General features: G+C 32.8%; 2 protein-coding genes across 2 annotated transcripts; one reads left to right on the plus strand and one right to left on the minus strand.

Moving 5' to 3' along the window:
- The first annotated feature begins 564 nt into the window (after nucleotides 1-564).
- LOC145120660 (uncharacterized) lies at nucleotides 565-3,142 on the plus strand. Its single transcript, XM_079056461.1, has one exon. The coding sequence runs from the start codon at nucleotides 640-642 to the stop codon at nucleotides 2,935-2,937; it is 2,298 nt and encodes a 765-aa protein (XP_078912587.1). The 5' UTR covers nucleotides 565-639; the 3' UTR covers nucleotides 2,938-3,142.
- Nucleotides 3,143-7,625: 4,483 nt separating this feature from the next.
- On the minus strand, nucleotides 7,626-19,990 carry LOC145119395 (DNA polymerase epsilon catalytic subunit A-like). The gene is made up of 47 exons (XM_079055049.1): nucleotides 19,684-19,990; nucleotides 19,529-19,594; nucleotides 19,391-19,450; nucleotides 19,174-19,269; nucleotides 18,850-19,010; nucleotides 18,664-18,752; nucleotides 18,346-18,563; nucleotides 18,182-18,268; nucleotides 17,960-18,094; nucleotides 17,731-17,853; nucleotides 17,558-17,641; nucleotides 17,288-17,452; nucleotides 16,834-17,010; nucleotides 16,626-16,739; nucleotides 16,443-16,547; nucleotides 16,201-16,319; nucleotides 15,981-16,119; nucleotides 15,793-15,887; nucleotides 15,600-15,705; nucleotides 15,427-15,506; nucleotides 15,163-15,339; nucleotides 14,981-15,068; nucleotides 14,797-14,877; nucleotides 14,574-14,717; nucleotides 14,376-14,471; nucleotides 13,986-14,186; nucleotides 13,246-13,300; nucleotides 13,011-13,153; nucleotides 12,296-12,874; nucleotides 12,010-12,207; nucleotides 11,743-11,817; nucleotides 11,443-11,633; nucleotides 11,174-11,357; nucleotides 11,036-11,100; nucleotides 10,721-10,955; nucleotides 10,537-10,620; nucleotides 10,227-10,301; nucleotides 10,065-10,124; nucleotides 9,714-9,976; nucleotides 9,582-9,630; nucleotides 9,327-9,487; nucleotides 9,156-9,222; nucleotides 8,950-9,069; nucleotides 8,689-8,859; nucleotides 8,410-8,592; nucleotides 8,222-8,328; nucleotides 7,626-8,135 (listed from the first exon to the last, which is right to left on the minus strand). The coding sequence occupies exons 1-47, from the start codon at nucleotides 19,843-19,845 to the stop codon at nucleotides 7,769-7,771; spliced, it is 6,600 nt and encodes a 2,199-aa protein (XP_078911175.1). The 5' UTR covers nucleotides 19,846-19,990; the 3' UTR covers nucleotides 7,626-7,768.
- Nucleotides 19,991-20,308: the final 318 nt, after the last annotated feature.

The raw sequence follows: 20,308 nt of genomic DNA on the forward strand, positions 1-20,308 counted from the left end.
TATGCCACATATAATTAACATCCTTCTCGTTATATGCATACAGGAATTATTAAAATATATAATTTATATTGTTCTTTTCAGAGATGTGTGTCTCTAAAATTGCGTAGCATGCTTTCATTCTATGTCAATTTGTTTGTTTTCATAACCCAAAAAAAATATGCTCACACTCATATCAACGTTGAGTCGCAATACAACAACTTGGATCAAGCCAGTAGGTCTAGAAATAGAAATAAAAGTGTATGTAGTATTCTAAATTTTGTGTTCAAAGTCATAGGAAGTAACTCGACTCCGGTACTCTCAAAGTCCACTTAACATTAAAGGGATATGTGGCCGACATGCTTTAACGAAAGTCATTAGTAGTTTCTTCGTATCTTTCAAGTGATCCATCACATCCTTGACTTTCATTGTATGTATGATGGAAGTTTGATGGGTGGGATGATCAAATATAGATCAAAGAAACATGAAATTTTTATTGTTATTTAAATTCATTCATAAACCTAGACGCAACATACCTTCATTTTTCTCCAGACAAACTGCATCTCCAATTAATTACACCCCCTTCGCATACCAGATTAATTAGTGCATGCTATAGAGAAAACCTGGTACAGACAGTTCCTTTCCCTTAGAAGGAACATAATCATGGATCCCAACTTACTAAATAATTATCACCAATTCCAGCTACTTAAGGCGTCTTGCCCAAATATAACAGCTGGTTACTTATCATCCTTGTGGGATCTAATATACCAGTCACATCAGCAGAACCAGTACAGCAAACCTATGCCATGGATTGGGATGTATATCGCATTAGCATCTCTGTTTTGTATCCTTGCAATGGTGGCTGATCTATTACATGGACTGAGGAACAGAAAACTATGGTTTCCATGTAAATATTTCACTCTGAATGCTGCTTCTCTCACTGTGATAGCTGTTGCAATAAAGCTACCCATGGATCTAACTAATCTAACGCCAGGATATATCGACCAGGGTGCAAAGCTTGGAAGCACGAGCTTTATGTGCACCATGATGGCTAATTTATTGCCATCTCTAGCAACCATGGACAGCAAGGAACTTTTCTCAAACATGATAGCTTTAGGTATTCTGGTAATCACCTTGGTTGTCAATGTTTGCATTCAAATATACACGGGAGTTCTCTTCTATTCTGTAGATGATGCCAAGCTCCTTGACAGTGAAATACCGTTTATTTTAAGAGTTATTGTTGTGGCCATCTTTGTGGTTCCGATGCTCATGTTGCTGATAATATACGCATGTTCATCTTTAGCAATTCTCAAGTCCAAAGAGATTCTAGAATCCAAATACCAATCGGCTCATCAGACAACATTAATGGATCAAGAGCTTCAACAACCAGGAAAATTATTAACTGTTGAGAAGCTAAAGCAACATGTGAGCAACTACTGGATCATGGCAGGAACTGGAAGCCCCCAGTTCATGATCGCTTGCTCAACTACAACCTCTGCTTCAGGGGTAATATGTGTTTTAAGCACTAGCATAATTATATATCTCTTGAGTTCCCTAAACCTAGGAGACCACAATTCAGATTATAAGTGGTCAATGTTGGTGATTTTTACAATACAATCTATCGGAACCATATTGGGTACAATTGCCCCACTTGTCAGGTGTTTTGCAGCCTTAAGCTTTAAGTTCTCAGTAAAATGGATATGGAAGCAAGTTAAAGTCTGTAAAGTAGAGAGCTACTGGACTCTGAAGTTACATGATTGGAAACATAGTAGTGTACCATTCCCATCCAGTGGCCGCAATTGCAAGGTTGTCATCCAGTTTTTGAAAATCCTAAGTCTCAGCATTTGTATAGGATTCCAGAAGACAGTCGTGGTAGCATGCAAGATCATAGCAGTGATTCCAATTCTGATAGCCGTGATTCCAATTTTCTTTGTGATATGTTTCGTGTATTGTCTCAGTTGTTGGAAGTGGTTAAAGGCCATGTTTAGTGCCTCAAGCATTGTGGTTGGACAAAATCCCGTGCATCTAGGGAAAGATAAAGATCTAAGACGGTATGTTTTGCAACTTCAAGACGACATAGAGTATGCTGAGACAACACTGAAAGGCATGTTAAAATCTGTGAATCGCTTGATCCAAAAGGCTGAACAACAACCACCCAAGAACCTTATGAAGCTTCTAGTGGAATCTAGAGGTTTTGAAGGAGTTGAAAAGATTGACAGCCATCTTGTCTCGCCTTTACTTTCAGAAGAATATCTCAACTGTTGGAGTTTGCCATTGGTAACTCTGACATCCATCGTCATGTCTCTTCCGAACATCCAAAAGAACAAAGTTGATTGCTTGGTGAGTGGTGTGAATGAAGGTCTTGTATATGTCAAATTTGTGGAAGAATGCCTGAATGCTACTGATAATCATGTAAGAATTCAAAAGGCAGCTAAAACCTTGTGGGTAGAAGTTGAAGTCTACCACAAATGGTTAGGACACAAGCTGCCAAAACCTAAGCCTAGAGTAAATACACCTGGGCATATTCTTCAATGGTTAAGGAATACAGCCAAGAACATGGTCATCAAGGTAGAAAGTATGGATATCCAAGGCCGAAAGGATAATTCAAAATACAGTTCTATTTGTGCCAATTCAATGTATCGTATCACTGAAACAATCTTGCTCTCCTACCCTGAGAACATTGACGAGGTTAGCCAAGAGGAACTATTTGCACAGTTATCATCAATGATTGCTGACATATTGGCTGCATGTCTCACCAACTTACCCCAAGTCATTACAATGAAATGCCACACAAGTGCCATAGAGAAAAGGGAGGCGAGTGTCCAAGCTGCTGCTCAACTTCTTGGTGAGACTACAAAGATAATCAACAGCCTTCAAGATCGTGAACTTCCAAGTTTGAATCCAAAGGACTTGGCTTTTATTGATAAGTGGCATTCTTACTTAAAGCACCCTTTTCCTTGACAAGCATTTATGTTCTGCAAGTAACCAGACGTCCAGACAAGTTCATAAAGATTTGTCATAATATTTAGAACTTAATATGTAGATTTTGTCCATGTTTATTTGCTTTCCTATGTTAGTTTATGAGCCTCCTTTCATACTTGTTTTGAGACTGTGTTTGTCATGGGGTTTCAATGTCGTTGGGACCCTTGCTCAAACAAATTTTAAATCTGGTGTTATAAAATGTTAATAACTTATTGCACATAAAATTAAATTCATATAAGTTTTTCTAATGGTCCTTTTTCACTCAACATATATACTCTCCATTTCTCCTAAGCATTAAGTGGATGTATTTGTTTGTTGACGATGGTTTGATGAAAAATTATTAAAGCATCTAATATGGAGGTTTTTTGAGATGGTAATTATTTAGAATCAATCTCATAAAATGTTTCTTACTATTAGATGGTAGCTTTTGGGGTCAATATATATTATGAACAATTTTATTCCATTAAATGTTTTTTCCTTTTTTTTGAGTTTTGTGTTGTGTATTAATCTCTAATATTCGATAATGATCCATTTTAATTCATTAACTATATTTTTAGAGCTTTATTATTTTTGACTAATTAGTATGTTTTATTTTAACGAGGCATCGGTCTATCAAACTCTTTCGGCTAACGACAATCCACCACACAAAGAAGCGGTGAGTGAAAAAGACACTTATTTAATAGTCACTTTATAGGTCGTTTCCTTATACTTCTCTTATAATATGGTTTCATGAATGAGACATATTCTTAATTCGACTAATGATCATTAATTAAACATGAGGACACATGTTGTATTATTTTCTTTTAAATATAGTAATCATATTACATATATAAATTCATATTCCTTTATAAAATTTTATAGTTATATGTGAGGTGAGTTTTAAATAATATAAAATTATATGATTTAAATGAATTATCTTTAATTAATTTTAAATGATTATTTATAATTAATAAGATTCTTTAGGCATATTTATCTTTCAGTTTAATTATCCAATTTTAAAATATTAAAATAATATTTAAAACTAAAGATAAACCCTAAAATCAAAATTATAGCAAAAAATCCTGAAACGTGAAAATTGGCGACAGGCGCACGGTGTCTAAATCTAGGTGTCCACCGATACTTCCACCTCCCGCCTCCATCAGTGTCGTGAGTTCCTCCATTACCACCGATGAAATCGATTTTCTTTTTTCTCAAAATTTTATTTTTTTAGATTCTATCAGTTGTTGAAATCGATTTCTTTCTTCACAAAAATTGATTTGTTGAAATCGATTTTATTGCTTCTTTTCTCATCTGTGAAATCCATTGATTATTTGAAATCGACGTTCAAGGATTCAGAATCGGAAGTCACAGGTTAATCAGATCGTTAAGAGTTTCAGTCTCAATATTTGAAATCCATTGATTATTTGAAATCGACGTTGAAGGATTCAGAATCGGAAGTCACAGGTTAATCAAATCGTTAAGAGTTTCAGTCTCAATATTGAAATCGATTTGGAAGTTCTGGAATCGGAATTTGAAAACAGTAATCATTCAGAAGCAAAAACGAAACTGAAATTGGAATCGGAGCTTGCAAGCATTCGGTGATGTAGGCTCGTATGTTACAACCGATTCACATTCAGAGTTTTGGAATCAGAACTTAAAATCCTTCGAATCAAAATCGGAGATATGCGTTTGGTGTTCAAGGCTCGGGTTTTTCGTCTCACAATCAATTTTTGAATCTCAAAATTGAAATCGCTTTGAAATTCATAAACGATTCGAAATCAGAACAATCTCATCGAATCGTTCAGAATTTGGATGTCATCGGAACGCTAGGCAGTGTTGATTCGATGGCAAACTTGATTTTGACTTTTACAAGTCAACTACGTGTTATCAGATTAAATGAAGAAGATGACTCCATTTACAATTTCAGCCCTCGGAAGTTACAAAGATTGACAGAATTATCCCTGTTTCTAAATCCTTTACTAATCCATGGTTTTAACTATTCAGGGCATCTCATGTTTACAATCAACGCCAACAACCAGATTTTGATCAGAACCGACAGTTCCGAACGCAAGGATAGCTACCACAATATTATGGACAATTTTGGCGACTTATGGTTCTAATATAGGACTATCGTAAATGAGAGTAAGCAAAACCAGGACCTCCAGCTGGATGCGGTAATGAATGTTTTTGTAAAATTCTTCTACTTTCTTTTAGTTGTCATTGACATATTGGGAACGTTTGTGCTTGAAATTGGAATGATTTAGTGCTAACATTCTACTGTTACTTTTTTTGGAATGATTTTAGTGCTAACTTGCTAGTGTTAATTTTACATTCCAATATTCTATCTTTGACTTCAATTTCACCATTCTACTCATAAACTTTTTTTGCTATTAATTTTATTTTTCTTTTTCATTGTCGACTATTTATTTTTTAGTTGTAATCTAAGTTTTGTATTATCTATGAAAAATGAATAGTATGAATATTTGTTTTTGAATCTCGAAATTGTAGCTAGTTGGTTTGTTTATCAACCATAGTAAATTTAGTTTATTCAACATGATATAGGTTTTAATTGCTACCTTACCTCTTTGTTTATACAATTTAATTTTATTCTTTGAATTGCCTTTTACTTTGTTGTGGCAATTTATGAACTAACAACATCACATGGTTGAAGTTATTTGCTAATATATGTATTTCTTGAGATTTTACATAATTTTTTTGTCCTCTAAATGTTCGATGAAATGTCTATAAAATCTCATATCTTTCATTGTAGTTTTAGGATTACATTCTATTCTGTCAGAATATATTCTGCCAGAATAAAATCTATGTATTCTGTCATATTCTATGTATTCTACCAGAATATATAAAGTGATAGTTAATTGCAAGTAACATGTTTTTAACCATTATTAGTTGTTGTTGTATTTGTGATAGGAATGGCTGGAAGAATGCGTTGAAGACCTAATAGGAATAACTTGAAGAATGAATAACGTTTGATCATACTCACAATTTTAGAATGTTGTTATTTTTTTAGAATTTTATTCATTTTTGTTGATATTCTTTTAGAATATGTATACTTATATTAAAATGTATAAGGCTTTTAATCTGTAAGAATATGTATGAATTTGTATTTAAGTTCGGATGTATAAGAATATATTAGAATGTTGTTATTTTTTAACCTCGGATTCAAGAATGTTGTTATTCTTCAATAATATTCTAATAGATTAAATTTTGAAAGAACATCATTCTAACAAAAAAATATTCTGGCAGAATAAAATCGGTTATGTATACAAATTACGTTAGAATTAAAATTGAATTAATTAAAAAAATTCAGAATTTTAAAATTAGGAGAATTAATTATCCATAAATATCCAAAAATTTCCTTTTATAAATGTAGTTAATTGTCCAAAATACCCTTTTGCTAAAATTTGTGTGATTATATGGTACATGGTATCCCATTGTAATATCATACACCCTCAAATCATATACATTGATTAATTTCATCCGTTGGTCCAGATCTGTGCATTCTGGCACACAATAGTTACTAAAAACAAAATAACCTAAGCCTATATATATATATATATATATATATATATATATATATATATATATATATAACTACGTTTAACTATTCTAACTGATTATTGTGTGGATAGCGTATGATATGAGAATTACTAAAAGAATAAGTTGTTTAGTAATGCGAATACGTTCAACCTTACAAAAATATCGTTATTTTCATGCATTCTAGCTAATTTTTATTTATTTTTGTTCTCACACATCGTTTTTCACTCATTTTCATTCTGACAGAATACGACTCAATAAACATTCTGACAGAAATGAAAATAATAATAATAAGTGTATAATAACCTTATAGACGATTTAATTAGTGAGAATGTGTGTTAATAACAATAGTTATGTAAGATTGAACGTATTCGCATTGCTAAACAACTTATTCTCTTAGTAATTCTCATAGCATACGATATCTGCACAATAATTAGTTAGAATATATAATACTTAAGCCTCTATCTATATATATATATATATATATATATATATATATATTAGGATGTACGTGTATGTGTATGTTTGCCGTTTAAAAATAATAATAATTAATAAATTGTTTGCTGTTTATTTGTTTAAAACCTATCAGTCTTATCCAATTATTTAGTTATATTATTTCAATTATTTAGTTATATTATTTGACGACCGTATGTTATAATTTGCTTCCTTTGCATGCCGGTGGAAGATATTCATAAAAAATTGATTTTACAATGAGAAATTAAATATCCTCTACATTTTATTTCTATTTATCTTGCTACCATATCAAATGTTGACATGTATCACATTTAATGAAATTGATAATATTTTAGTCTACTTGTCACCATTTAATATGGATAGAACACAGAAGAATAGTAGGAATAATATCAATATACCATTCATCATAATTAGACTAGATAGTGTAATGTTTTGGTTTCTTTTTAAACTTATAACTCATGTTTCTAACTTAATGACTAGTCCATATAGTTGGAGACTTTTTTTGAGTTACATGTTTGTACTCACTAATGTTAGAAACTTGGACTCATAATGTTTAGAAGTTTAAATCTTTTACAAAAGTGTTTGTATTACCAGCCTACAAACGAACTTCTCAATCTTGACAACTTCAGTTTTTAATGCTACATTTTCATGAATAGATAAACATCCAAAATCATAACTATGATATACATATACACAAACATAAATACATCAGAAACTTCATCAACTCTATAACCAAATTCCCAAACATCTTTCTCAACCATTTATGCGTATCTATCTAAAAATAATAATCAATTCAGTTCAACTAAACCTGTTTTAGCTCCAAAATCCATGACACACATTCGACAAGCAGCTCAAACTTTTGGTGTATGCCAATGTTGAAGAAGACTTCCATCTTCTTCATGAAAACAGTGACTTCCTCTTTGAGACAAAAGGAGCCCGCACACCCACAATATTCTGCCAGGTGTGCAGCTTTGATTTGCTTGCATTTTAAACAGACCAAATCTTGAAGATGATAAAGTCGTTCTCTCTGTCGAACTATCTGAAGAAGAGCATTTTCCATGACTTCACGGTTGTAGGGTTGACCACACTGTGGGACCCCACATCTCCATTCTTGAGTTAGCAAGCCTCTGTCACGACATAAATCTAGATCTCTACAGTCGTTGCAGTAGCTGTAAATATTATATTTGTGGGCCCATGTCAGAAATATGATTAGAGTTTAGAAATTTTGTATTTTTATTTTTATTATTATTTTTACCTGCAAATGACATTTGGTAAAGTGAAGGAAAAGGAACAGTCTTGAAACTGTGCCTCTGGAGCAAACTCCCTTACACGTACATATTTCAACAGGTTCTTCCTCATTATCTGCATTTTATTTCAAAAACAAAAAAATCAAAATCAAAAAACATAAAGTAAATAAATAAAGACAAAAGAATTAGTTATTACCAGAATATCATGCTGCACATTCTGGTCAAGAACAAGAACAGCACAGACATGCTTAATAAACTCAAGTGCAGGATCCCCTTTATAAACATTGTCTTCATCTTGCTTAGATTTCCCTTTCCCTTTCGTGTGAAGAACAAGATCACGAACTATTTTCAATAGTTTATCCGTGAAGTAAGAATTAACCTGTAACAAAAAAATGACTTCACAATTAAACCAAAACAAAATATCCGGATTTTGCAAGAATATATAAAAAAATTAATAATAATTTGTAATTCGAACCTGTTCCCTAAGATGTTCAGTGATGCATGACTCGAATGATTCAGCAGCAGCAGCTGTGATTGATGGAGTGCAGGAGTCACTGTTTCTTATAGCTGCTCTTTTCATGGTTTCATCTTGTGTAAACTTCCATGGGAGGTGCATGAACTCAGTGACTATAAAAACGAAATGATCCTGTAAAATAAAAAAAAAGAATCTAACTGGTATCAGATGACAGTTATGTATAATAATACATGGAAGGGGTAAAATTGTAAATTATATGACCTGAGTCTCCTTGGGGAGGTTTTCTGCTATATTCCAACTGGAGACTAATTCCACTTGAGGCTCATCATATGTGTTATCGTCTGTTTGATCTAATTTAGCCTGAAGTCCACCATAGTTGTACTATCATAAAATAGCAAAAACAAGCATCAGAGACAAAAGCTTTGTTAGAATAAAAACAATATAAAAATAACTATGAAGTAACTAACCTGATCCATGAATAGAAGTGAGTGCCAGAATTGCATGGGTTCAAGCTCAATCCACTCAAATAAGTCTCTAGAAAACCATTAAATTTGGAGATCAGAGAATACAAAGAAAAAATAAAAGGAAATGTTTGTAGAGTTTAAGTAGGTTTGGTATTTCTTGGATAAGAGAACAACCTTTCTTGTAAAGCTTTGAGTAGACTATCACAGTAAGCTTGGGCTGCAAATAAGTCTGACTTTCCAGTATCAAGTATGACTTTTGAGAAGTTAGCAAATATAATGGTGGCACCCAACTTTCTAAATTCAGACAGCAGTAGTGCAAACACCTTTTGCATAACCTGTATGTTCATAATCAATAATCATACCCTTGTCAAATACACTATCTTTCACATTTTTCTTCAACTTAACTTTTTTTTTCAGATTAAATAATACCTTGTGAAGCATTCGATGAAGAGCTGGATCATGAAGAGCTGACCTTGGGCTATTTACACAAGTCAAAAAGTGTCAAAACTTGAATAGATATACAAAACATGAATTTTTAGAAAGATTAAATAAAAAAAGTACCTGCAGAGCCATCTGTATAAATGTTGCAACATTGCATCAGCAAATATATTTCCTGATGAAACAGCATCAGCAAGACATCTTTGAATCAATTGTTTGAGGACACGAAATGCAGATGAACATGATGTGGCCTCATCTAACCCTAATTGTTCATTGGGAAGATGTGATCCAGAGGTCAAATCATGGTCAAACCCAAATAAGGTACCTCCCTCCATTTCATTTATTTGGTTGCTTTTTAACAGAGCATTGACAGCCAGATGATGAATCTGTATCAATTACAAATATAAATTACAAGATTTGAGTGTAGTAATTTAGCTTTAAGAGTGACATTTTGTAGAAAAGAAAATTGCATACCTTTAGCTCAACTGTGACTTTCCTATAAGCACCTGGGTAAGTAAGAACAGGTTGATTGACCTATTTTTCAAAAGAGATGTGAATTAGATCATTAAAGAACCACATAAAATGCTAGATATTTATTAAATTCACTTAAAAGTTAATGTAGTTCTTGATACTGACCTCATCAGAGTAACAAGTTTCTTCTTCAGTATCCCCTCCAAGATCTGGAAATCCATTATCTGATACCCAAAGTATCTGCATATGTTATAAAAAACTTGAGGTAAATTAATGGATCTAATAGTATTATCATTTGTGGTTAAGGATTTGTAAGCATGTTGCTATTATGTGTACAGAAGATTGCAAGTACATTGCTATTATTGCTATTATCAATAAAAGAAATTGAAGCACGTTGCTTTTCGGTGTAAGGGAATGAAAGTAGATTGCTATTATGCATAAAAAGGGCAATGTATAATAGTAAACCAAAGACAACCTGTTGGTGATCACGTAAAGCTCTTGCAAAGAAGATATCTGCAGTGTGTATAAGCCAATCCAGTTCAAAGTTGCCTAATGGAATCTGTCGAAATTGAACAATTATAAACTTATAAATGAGAAAGAAGGAAATGAAAATTATATCTAGAAATGAATCAGATATATTAATATATAAATAATCTTACATGGGAGTATCTGGAAAGAGAGATTCTTTCATTCAACCAGCGAGGTGATGCAGCACAACGTTGCATCCCAATTTTTGCAGCAAAAGCTTGCCAAGAAAGAGTTGGATAGTGACAATCACGAGCATTTGAAGGAATAGAAACACATGGAAAATCATCCAAAGCTCTTATATTCAACTTCATTAACTTAACATCTGGGCATTCGATTACACCAATTGCAGGTCCATGAAGCTCATCTCTGTAAAAAAAAAGTTAAAAGTTTATGTTACTCTTTCTTTATTTATGTTTAGTATAATTTTTATAATCTCAATGTAATACCTAAATTCACTTATGGTTCTTTGAAAGATCCTTTCAGCATCTTTAGGGGTTCCAACATACTCCACCTGATAGTTTCCACTTAAAAAATTAAGATTTACTTCAAAATGAAATTTTGAGTTTAAAAAAGTTAAACCTCACCTTAAAATTGGAGGAACCTCTGGACATGGAAGATTCAACTGATAAAGCTTGGCAAGCATCACGAAACTGTTTATCTAAAATATTGGGAGTTAATTCTTTATTCTGGAAGGGGTTGACAATTACTGCATGGATGACTGAAGATGAAGGAAAGTATACAACATAGATTCCCCTTACTTCAGATATGCTGAAATGATAAATATATACAAAAGAAAATTAATTTTCACCCTTTTTTTAAAGTACCCGATGTATAACAGAAAACTGAAAGTTACCTATGATATAAGTAGAAGAAAGGAATTGGAGATTCAAGATAAGAGCACTCTGTAGTGGTTTTCATATGCAATTCACTCAGATTCCAACCCTCTTTTGCATTTCGTTTTTTAGCTGATTTATCCACTTTGCAAACACATCCAATTTGGAGAATTGAACTGAAATCCAACCCGACTTTTGTTTCATATATCCCCTGAAAAAGTATATACGATAAAGTAAGCTTAACAAGTAATTGAATAATCAGATAACCTAAATAAGTTATAACTGAATGATTATAAAAACAAATATGAAAATAAACTCACCTCCACTTCAGGATCTGCTAGGTGAGCAGCAAGTTTCCTGCTTTCTGTCTTAAACTGATCTTCATCAACTATGACCTATATAAAGTGTACTTATTATTAACCTCATTACGATTTTTGTTATTTCAAATGTAAGGGTAAAAAGGTCATTTTGTTTCATTCAGACCGTTTGTTCAGTCTATACTTTATCTAGAAAGACATGATTACCCATACAGGACTTAATGGTGAGAAAAAAAAATTTGTTTCTAAATGTAATATCAATAGACCTACCTCAATGAGGTTATGAGAATGGTGTCCATGAGGAAGAATCTTGTTGACACGTCTTCCAGGAAAGTCTTCAGTTACAGGAGCTTTAGAATTAAGGTAAAATACTCTTGGAACTTTTATAGCAATCTTATGCATCCTTCCATCCGCAACAACCCAACCAAAAAACTGTCCAAGTTCAGAACTTGGAACAAGTTGAATTATCTGCCCAAAACGACAATTACAAAAGAGTCAGGGGCATAATGGGTATAAATATAATGGATACAATTCCAAATGGATAAGAATATATTACCTGCCAATGGCTGCGTGTAAGGGCAAGTTCATGTCTTTCAAAGTACGAATTTACCCCAGTTCTACCCTGAGCTTGTTTTTTATTTGACACGCCACTACGGATCTCAGTAACTCCATTCCTTTGGGTATTTTTGTCCAAACTGTCCAACTTTTGTTTCTTCTTTTTTTCACGAACTTGTTTCCATTTTCTTTTTCTTTGATTAAGCCATCCTTGGTAATCCACATGTCTGTCTATATTATCCTCCACAGGGATATCAACCACTGGATTCGTCCTTTGACCATGGTCAACTTTTTCCTTGGAAGAACTTGTTTTACCATTAGTTTCATAAGAACGAACAACAGGTCTAGGGGTAGAATTGGAAGATTTTCCTTTGCTCCCAAAATCCTCCAAGTCCACAGCTTCCTGTTCTTGAATTACATGTTCTTTTCCATTTGTGTCCTTTCTCACCTCCTCTTCATTGGCCTTTTTCATTGAACTAAACATGACATTTAATTTTCTTTGCCTCATTTTGTCATCCTTTTCACGAACCTTCTTGTGTAACCATGGAGGATGAACTACTCTTGGAACAGGATTTGAAACCTGACATAAATGATTATATTCCACTGTGAATACAGTTTTAATATATAAAGTATAACCGATATTGGTCTCTATATGTAGAGAATAAAAAAATTATGAATATTATTACTCCATAAAGGGATTATTAAAAATGCTATACCTTCTGCATTGCTGCAGGAATAGTAATGGTTTTTTGAATAGCAGAGCTAAGACGTTGTTTGTAATATTCCCAGTCAATAATAGACCGAATGCCAATATCTGATGAGATTTTACACCACTTTTTCACATAGAACTTCATAATTTCTGCAAAAAAGAAATAAATAAGCATGTATATAAGTTTTTGTACGTTTAAATTATTTAAACAATGTAAACATAAAGGCGTAGAGTTTTTTTACCTGGGTCAGTTTCAAATATTGCAACAGGAACTGCACGTTCACTCACCGGGGTCCCCTGTTGACATACAGATTAAAATTTATGTCAATAGTAGAAAATTTAAAACAAAATAATAAGAGTAGAAAATCAACTTTACACATGCTTAAAGCTCTAAACATTAATTATAATCTCAACTTTACACATGCTAAAAACCATAAACATTATTGAGTGCCATACTTATTACGCGTTTAAACATAGGCAAATTGCTGTAAATAGCAACGCACTTTAACTTTTTTTATCAATAAAGATATTGTACTTTACTTTTTACCCATAATAGCAACTTACTTTTGTTTTTTACCCATTATAGCAACATACTTCAATTTTTTAACAATGATAACAGTATGACCCATAATAGAAACTTCAAAAAAATGCTACTAATAAGGGTCAAAATAGTAAGTATGTTGCTATTATGGATTAAATATTGTTAGTAATGTTAAAAAAAGGTATATACCTTGCTATTATATGTTAAGCACTGTAATTATGTTGCCATTATTAGAAAAAGTTAAAGTGCATTGCCTATATTGGTATAATAAGTAAAATATGTTGTCACTTCTCGCAATTTGCCCTTTACACATTATTTATAAAATCAAATTTACAAATCTAATAGCTGTAAACGTTATTTCGGTTGCATGATTATGGATGTAGAATGCATAAATCAAATATCTGTAAGTAAGCTTTTTTAAAAGATAAATTACACAATTACCTTTGGTTCACATGCAACAACATATTGGCAACGAAGTCCTTTGTCTTTAACCATGGTATCACCAAGAAAATCAGCCAAACGTTTTGCTGTGGTTACAGCACATGATTTCTGCACTCCATAATCTACTAAAGACTTGCTCATTGTGCTCGATTCTGATATGTAATCAAGCAATTCACTATCTGCAATATCATTCCCTTGATTCTGAAAATATATACTAATTAGTAACAAGACCAAAATAATATACAGAAAATTGCAAAAACTCAGCAACTTACTTTGCTCGTGCTACCAATATGGGAAAGATAACAAAAACATGGTAGAAAACTTTCAACAAAGGAGATTAAGTAAACGCTAAAAATGGAAAAAATGAAGTTTGGTTTACAAATTACATACATCAAGAAGATCAAGCCAGCGGTTTGCAACAGAAGCAACTGCAGAATAGCATTCCTCTAAAGTTGACCCGTGAAGAAATTTGTCAAAGAGCTCAGCCTGAAAAGAAAAGTATATCAAGAATTATGAATAAAATACATGAAAGTCAATGTATTAAAAAACCATAAAGTCAAACAAGTTTGTTAGAGAAAGAGAGTGTACTTGGAAAACTTTAATGAGCTTTAGTTCACCCCTTCTCTTTATCTCAAAACCTTTAAGCTCAGCAAGGGTACCATCGTCATTAAAAACAGCATACCTTTTTTTAATCAATTTATTCTCTTCTTTAGAAGCAGGAAGAATCATTGCCTACATTCACAATAAATATCATGATTAATAATTAATAATTGTCAAAATATGAGGTCACTTTTAGGATTTAACTAATTACCTTATATGGTCCATCCACTTCAAATTCAATTGAACATTCACTGTGTGTTGTGTATGTTCTGTTGATAGGATCTTTGAGAGTCTGATGAAAAAAAAAATAAGATGTTTGTAGTTTGTAGAATATATATTTCTAACTTCTAATAAGCTATATAAAATATAAAAAGAGGATTTATATTTTATCTAACCTGGTATTGGTCATTTGTGTTGTTTCTTGCCACATCAACATTGAGCATAACACATGGATATGAGATTGTAAACTTCTTCTTTGAGTCTCTGTGATCAAATTTTCATAAAAGGGCATAACTGTCAACATCAAATCATGATGATCATTTTCCAAATAATTAACTAGGTATGAAAAAGAGGATACCTAAATTTAAAGGTAAAGTTTTCCGGAAATGACCCTGGCAAAACACACCAGATACCATCTGTGTCTAATTCTAGAGGTTTTCCAATTTTTTTAACAAGTTCATGGGCATTCTGGATTATTTTTGCTCCAGTATATGTAACAACTCCAGCCATTTCCATTGAATACCATCTTGCACCTCTGTAACAATATCATTTTATTTTTATATTAAATAATAAAATATAAAATCCCTATGTACAAGTTGAAACTTAGTGTAAAAAAACATACTTGCGCATGACATATCCATAGAAGGAATTCAAAATACATTTATGAGCAAGCTGAAGAGAATCATAGAGAACCACCATATCCTGCAATATTAATAAAAAACTATAAAAACCCTAAACACTAACAATTATTATTACTTATTACAGTATAAGATGTTTTAGTGAAGATAAAATTACTTGTGCTTCCTGGATCTTAATAGGATTTCCACTAGCTTTTGCTTCTGACAACTTCCCTTTCCATAATTTATTAAGTCCTTTATATTCATATCTTCTATCACGAAAACTATAAAGCACAAAAATAACATGTTATAAAAACAAATACAGACAATTATATTATCAGTCTAATTTGCAAAATTAGTTAAATGCTTGCCTTCTGACAGTATCAACATAAAATGCATTTTCACGCATGCAAATCCCTGCTTCTCTAGTTTCAGTATGTGGCTTCTCAAGCACTCGTTTATACGCCTGTAACACGCATCATAAAATGTTATAATAAAGAATGCTGACATGTCATGTCACATAAAATTTAAAGTTTATAATATGGAAAATTATATATACCTTTTGGCAGTATTTCTTTAAACGATCTTTCAGCTTCAGTTGTTGGTCCACTTTAGGCAGCTCAAGGAACGACTTTGATTTGAAGCCATCAACAGCAACAACTTCGGATTCAATTTGCCTCTTCAAATGATAGTAATCACTAATACCCAAATTTTAAAATCAATAAATAGCTGTTAGTAAATTAAGTTACAATGGAGGGGTAAATCCGTAAATAAGGTACCTTCTCTTTGCTGTGTATGTCTCTCCACGCCACTTCCATTCAAGTTTCCTAAGACAAGTTTTCCCAGGGCGATTGAAATCACATGCAGTGCACACCTCATCTGTAACTATTGATGGTGGCTGACATGGCACATAAGTATTTGTTAGGTAAAATACCAGCTTTTTTTAATGGTAAATTGTGAGTAATAGGCTAGCAACCTATCCTTTATCTTAATTTTTAAAAAAACTGATTGATGTGCATACCTGAAGTCTGTTTGTTAATATAATATTGGGATACATAGCAGCAACATCAAGATGATAAATAAGGGGACATTCTTCTCGTGTAGGTTCATCTCGTAATGATGCAAGCTGCAGAAATAAATGTTTCATAAAGACTTTAATTCACCAATAAAATACAAAAAATTGTCAATTAATTATTAACATTACCTTTTCTGTAATAGCATCCTTTACTTCATCGTAATTTGAGACTGTTTCAATGTCCATTTTACCCTCCACTTTAATAGCATATTGAAGATCCCGATCAAGGTTGTCGATAAGTTGCTGTGAAAAAAGATATAATTTAAATCTTTTAGTTATCAGCCCAAGTGATTAATAACTGTAAAAATTAAAATACAATAAATAAGTTCTAAATTACAGTGAAAGCAGATGAATCAAGTTTGAAAGAAGTTGGAAGGTCGGATCTGAAAACACCAGTTTCCAAACACTCCACATGGCCACCAATGTATGTCTCACTCTCCAAAAGGCGCCCATTATGAAACTTTTCTGCTTCAGATTGGTGCTTGTTTGGACATACAACATTTGCCACGTATGCCTGCATGTACATTAACACCAAAATTATGTATAAAAAGAAAGTGTTCTTTGATGTATAGAGCTCACATAAGGTGATATTATAAAATAGAGCAAATTATGAATAATAGCAGCATACTTTACTCTCCTTACCAATATGGACAATGTACTATTATAAGAAAATAGAAGTACATTGCTATTATGGACAAAAAAATACAGTATGTTGCATATATTGTAAAAAGAAAAAAGCAAATTAATATTTCCTGCAATTTACATGTATATAATATGTCCAAACCACATACCTCAACCATGAGAAGCATTTCACAGAGGGTCCCACTTCCTTTACGCAAGACTTCATCAGGAGGCATTGGTATTATAGTTGCAAGGGAGAAAATGAAGGGATGAACATATGTCATATACAAGTAGTATGTTGACACAGCATCAGATACTGAATATGAAGCCATCGTCTGAAATAAACCAAGTTTTTATTTTTCCGAAAATGGAACATATAAGAATTGTTCTAGAAAACTTAAAATGCACCATAGAAATATGTTATTTCTACAAATGTATACCTGTGGTTTTTCCATTGCAAAACGAACCATATCTTCAGGATTTACCTCCAATGGATCATAGCCCAATTTGGCTTTAGTGACAGCCTGATATCATAGTAGAGGGTAAATTCAGTTGTAAATTTGAACAATATTTGAATACTGAAATATATTATAATAATGATAATAATAATTACCTTCAAACCATGGCTTCCTTGAGGTAGATAACTATCACGTTTGACCCATGCAAAACAATCCAGATGACATGCAAATTTAGCACGACATTCACCTTGCACTGTGTCACATTGAAACCCTAGCTCCTGCACCCAAAAAAAATTGAGCAATAAATAATAATAACAATCATTATTCTAGTATATTTTAAATTGGCCTTCAAATAGATAACTTGAGAATTTAACATTGACATACATCCTTCATTATCAGGCCATGATGAGCTGCCCTTCTTTCCATGAATGGCCAATCAAAAAAGTCACCATTGTATGTGACATAAATACCAGGTTTCACCTCTGCCATATGAGCAAACCATGATTTGATAAGTTCTTCCTGCAAAGAGAGATTAAATTCTTGAATCAAAGGATGCATATCAGGTACCAGATAAATAAAATCTGAAGGAATATTCAGAAATCACACCTCATTCTTCACATTTGTCACTTTAAAGTATCCTTCAAATTCAGCCTTCGGTGTATATTCCAAATCCTCTATATCTTCACCAACACACTGTAACAAAACATTATAGTGAATAACATACATCAGAAAAAAAAAATCAAAAATAGTGATGTGTTTATTGTACCTACCTCTCTATTAATAATCAAATATCCTTTTCCATCAACCATGTATGAAATCATCATAACTAAATCATATTCAGCATCTGGAAATTTTAAAGGAAGCTTTGTTGTCTCTATGTCAAATGCACAGACATGAACTTCAGCACGCTGCAGGAGATCATGCCTCCTTTCTAACTTAACTCCATCACTTGACACACTAACATCATACCACAATCCGGATCTTACATCTGAAAAGTATCATCAAGAGTAAGATAAAGTGAGATGTGTTACATTTTATAAAACAATGATATGATATAGAAGAAGTTTATTATAAGATAAAGTTTTCACCATTATCAATGGCAAAACGAACATGATAAGGCACATCATACTCCCGTAGATCAGAGATGCAATCTATAAAATCTTGAATTCGTTCTTTGCTGTAAAGTCAACCAATCAGGTCAGCAACTTATTTAATTTGAAAGATTAATGATTTTGCAATTGCTACAGTCTGACTTTCCATCATGAAATGCATACCTTTTTCCTGACATTATGGACTCATATGCCTCTGAAGCATTAAACTTTTCTTGATTTCTTTCAACCACGTGCATCAGGTCACGCTTTACCTCCATCAATTGTTGTACAGTGTCAAATGATATCTTTAAGTAAGTTTTCCTCAATCCAGAAAGATGGTTTTTCTGCCATTAGCATCGAATAAATTATTTGTATAGTTTTTGCAACATGGGTTGATTAAGGGAATCAATAATTACTCAAACAAAAACAAGATACATAAGTATCATCAGCTAGCATAGGAAAAAAGACAATAGACAGACAAATATAGAGCATAATACAATGACTTACAAGATCAAGGTCCTCTTTCTCTACTATTTGAATATCAGCAACTTTCCCTTCATATCTTCTTCTTAAATATGCATCAACATCCATTTCCATCTTATCCTATAAGTTTAAACAGCACGAAATTTAGAACAATTAAATGAAATGGCATGGCTCAATGATTGATTTAGCATATGTCTCAAGTTATAGCCTCGGAGCAAAGACCATTTCCATATAGGCATACCTTCGTAGCAGCATAAAAATAAGGTCTGAACTTGTACTTGGCTTTAAAAGTCGAACCATCCTATTATCACCATCAATTAGAGATTAAATATCACTTCCATTACATTAGGGCAAAAAATCAATTATATAAAAAATTCACCTGGCAAACGAAATATAGATCGACACAGCTATATTCTCTCTGCGTATCTTGGTCCTCCCACGATGACTATATAGAAAAATGAAATCGAGTCAATGAGGTCCAACCATGCTTCAATTCAGAAATGATTTCAGGAAAACAGAACTGTATGAGCTTACAGTAGAAAATGTGAGTAGCCAGCCGAGGCGCTTTTCTCCTTCGGTGAATAGATCAAAGCCGAGCTTGGTCTCGAGCTTTTCTTCGGTCGATAGAATGAGTTTCTGCTTCTTTGAAATCCTTGTGTCTTTGCGGTCTGCTCTTCTTCGATTATCGCCGTTCATTTTTGGAGAAGTGTTACAGTTAATCGCGTAAAGAGATCTGGATATTACACCGTAGATAGATGTAAAGAACCCTCGATGAAGGCGGATTTGGGGCGGGGATGAAAATGAGAGGGAGAAATGGCTGCTAAAGTTTTCCCGCTCTTTTGTCAATGTGATATGTAGACTGTGGAGTGTTCCAAATGACGTTTTTGTCCCTCCGATTATAAAATAGATATATCTGTCGTGAATCGTTGAACTTGTTTAATTATCAAGTTCTATAGACTGTGGAGTGTTTCAAATGATGTTTTTGTCCCTCGGATTAAAAAATAGATAAAAATCCAGAGATTTTGGCAAATGCATCTTAAAAGCTATTTTTAGATTTGGATACAAGTAAAAATGAACTTTTTGGAAAAGTCAGAAAACCTGACTTTTTGTAACTTTTCCAAAAATGACTTTTACACCCTAAAAAGCTAAGCCAAACACC

The sequence above is a fragment of the Lactuca virosa genome, chromosome 6 (assembly GCF_052849685.1).
Source record: "Lactuca virosa cultivar CGN04683 chromosome 6, Lactuca_virosa_CGN04683_v6, whole genome shotgun sequence".
Taxonomy (NCBI): domain Eukaryota; kingdom Viridiplantae; phylum Streptophyta; class Magnoliopsida; order Asterales; family Asteraceae; genus Lactuca; species Lactuca virosa.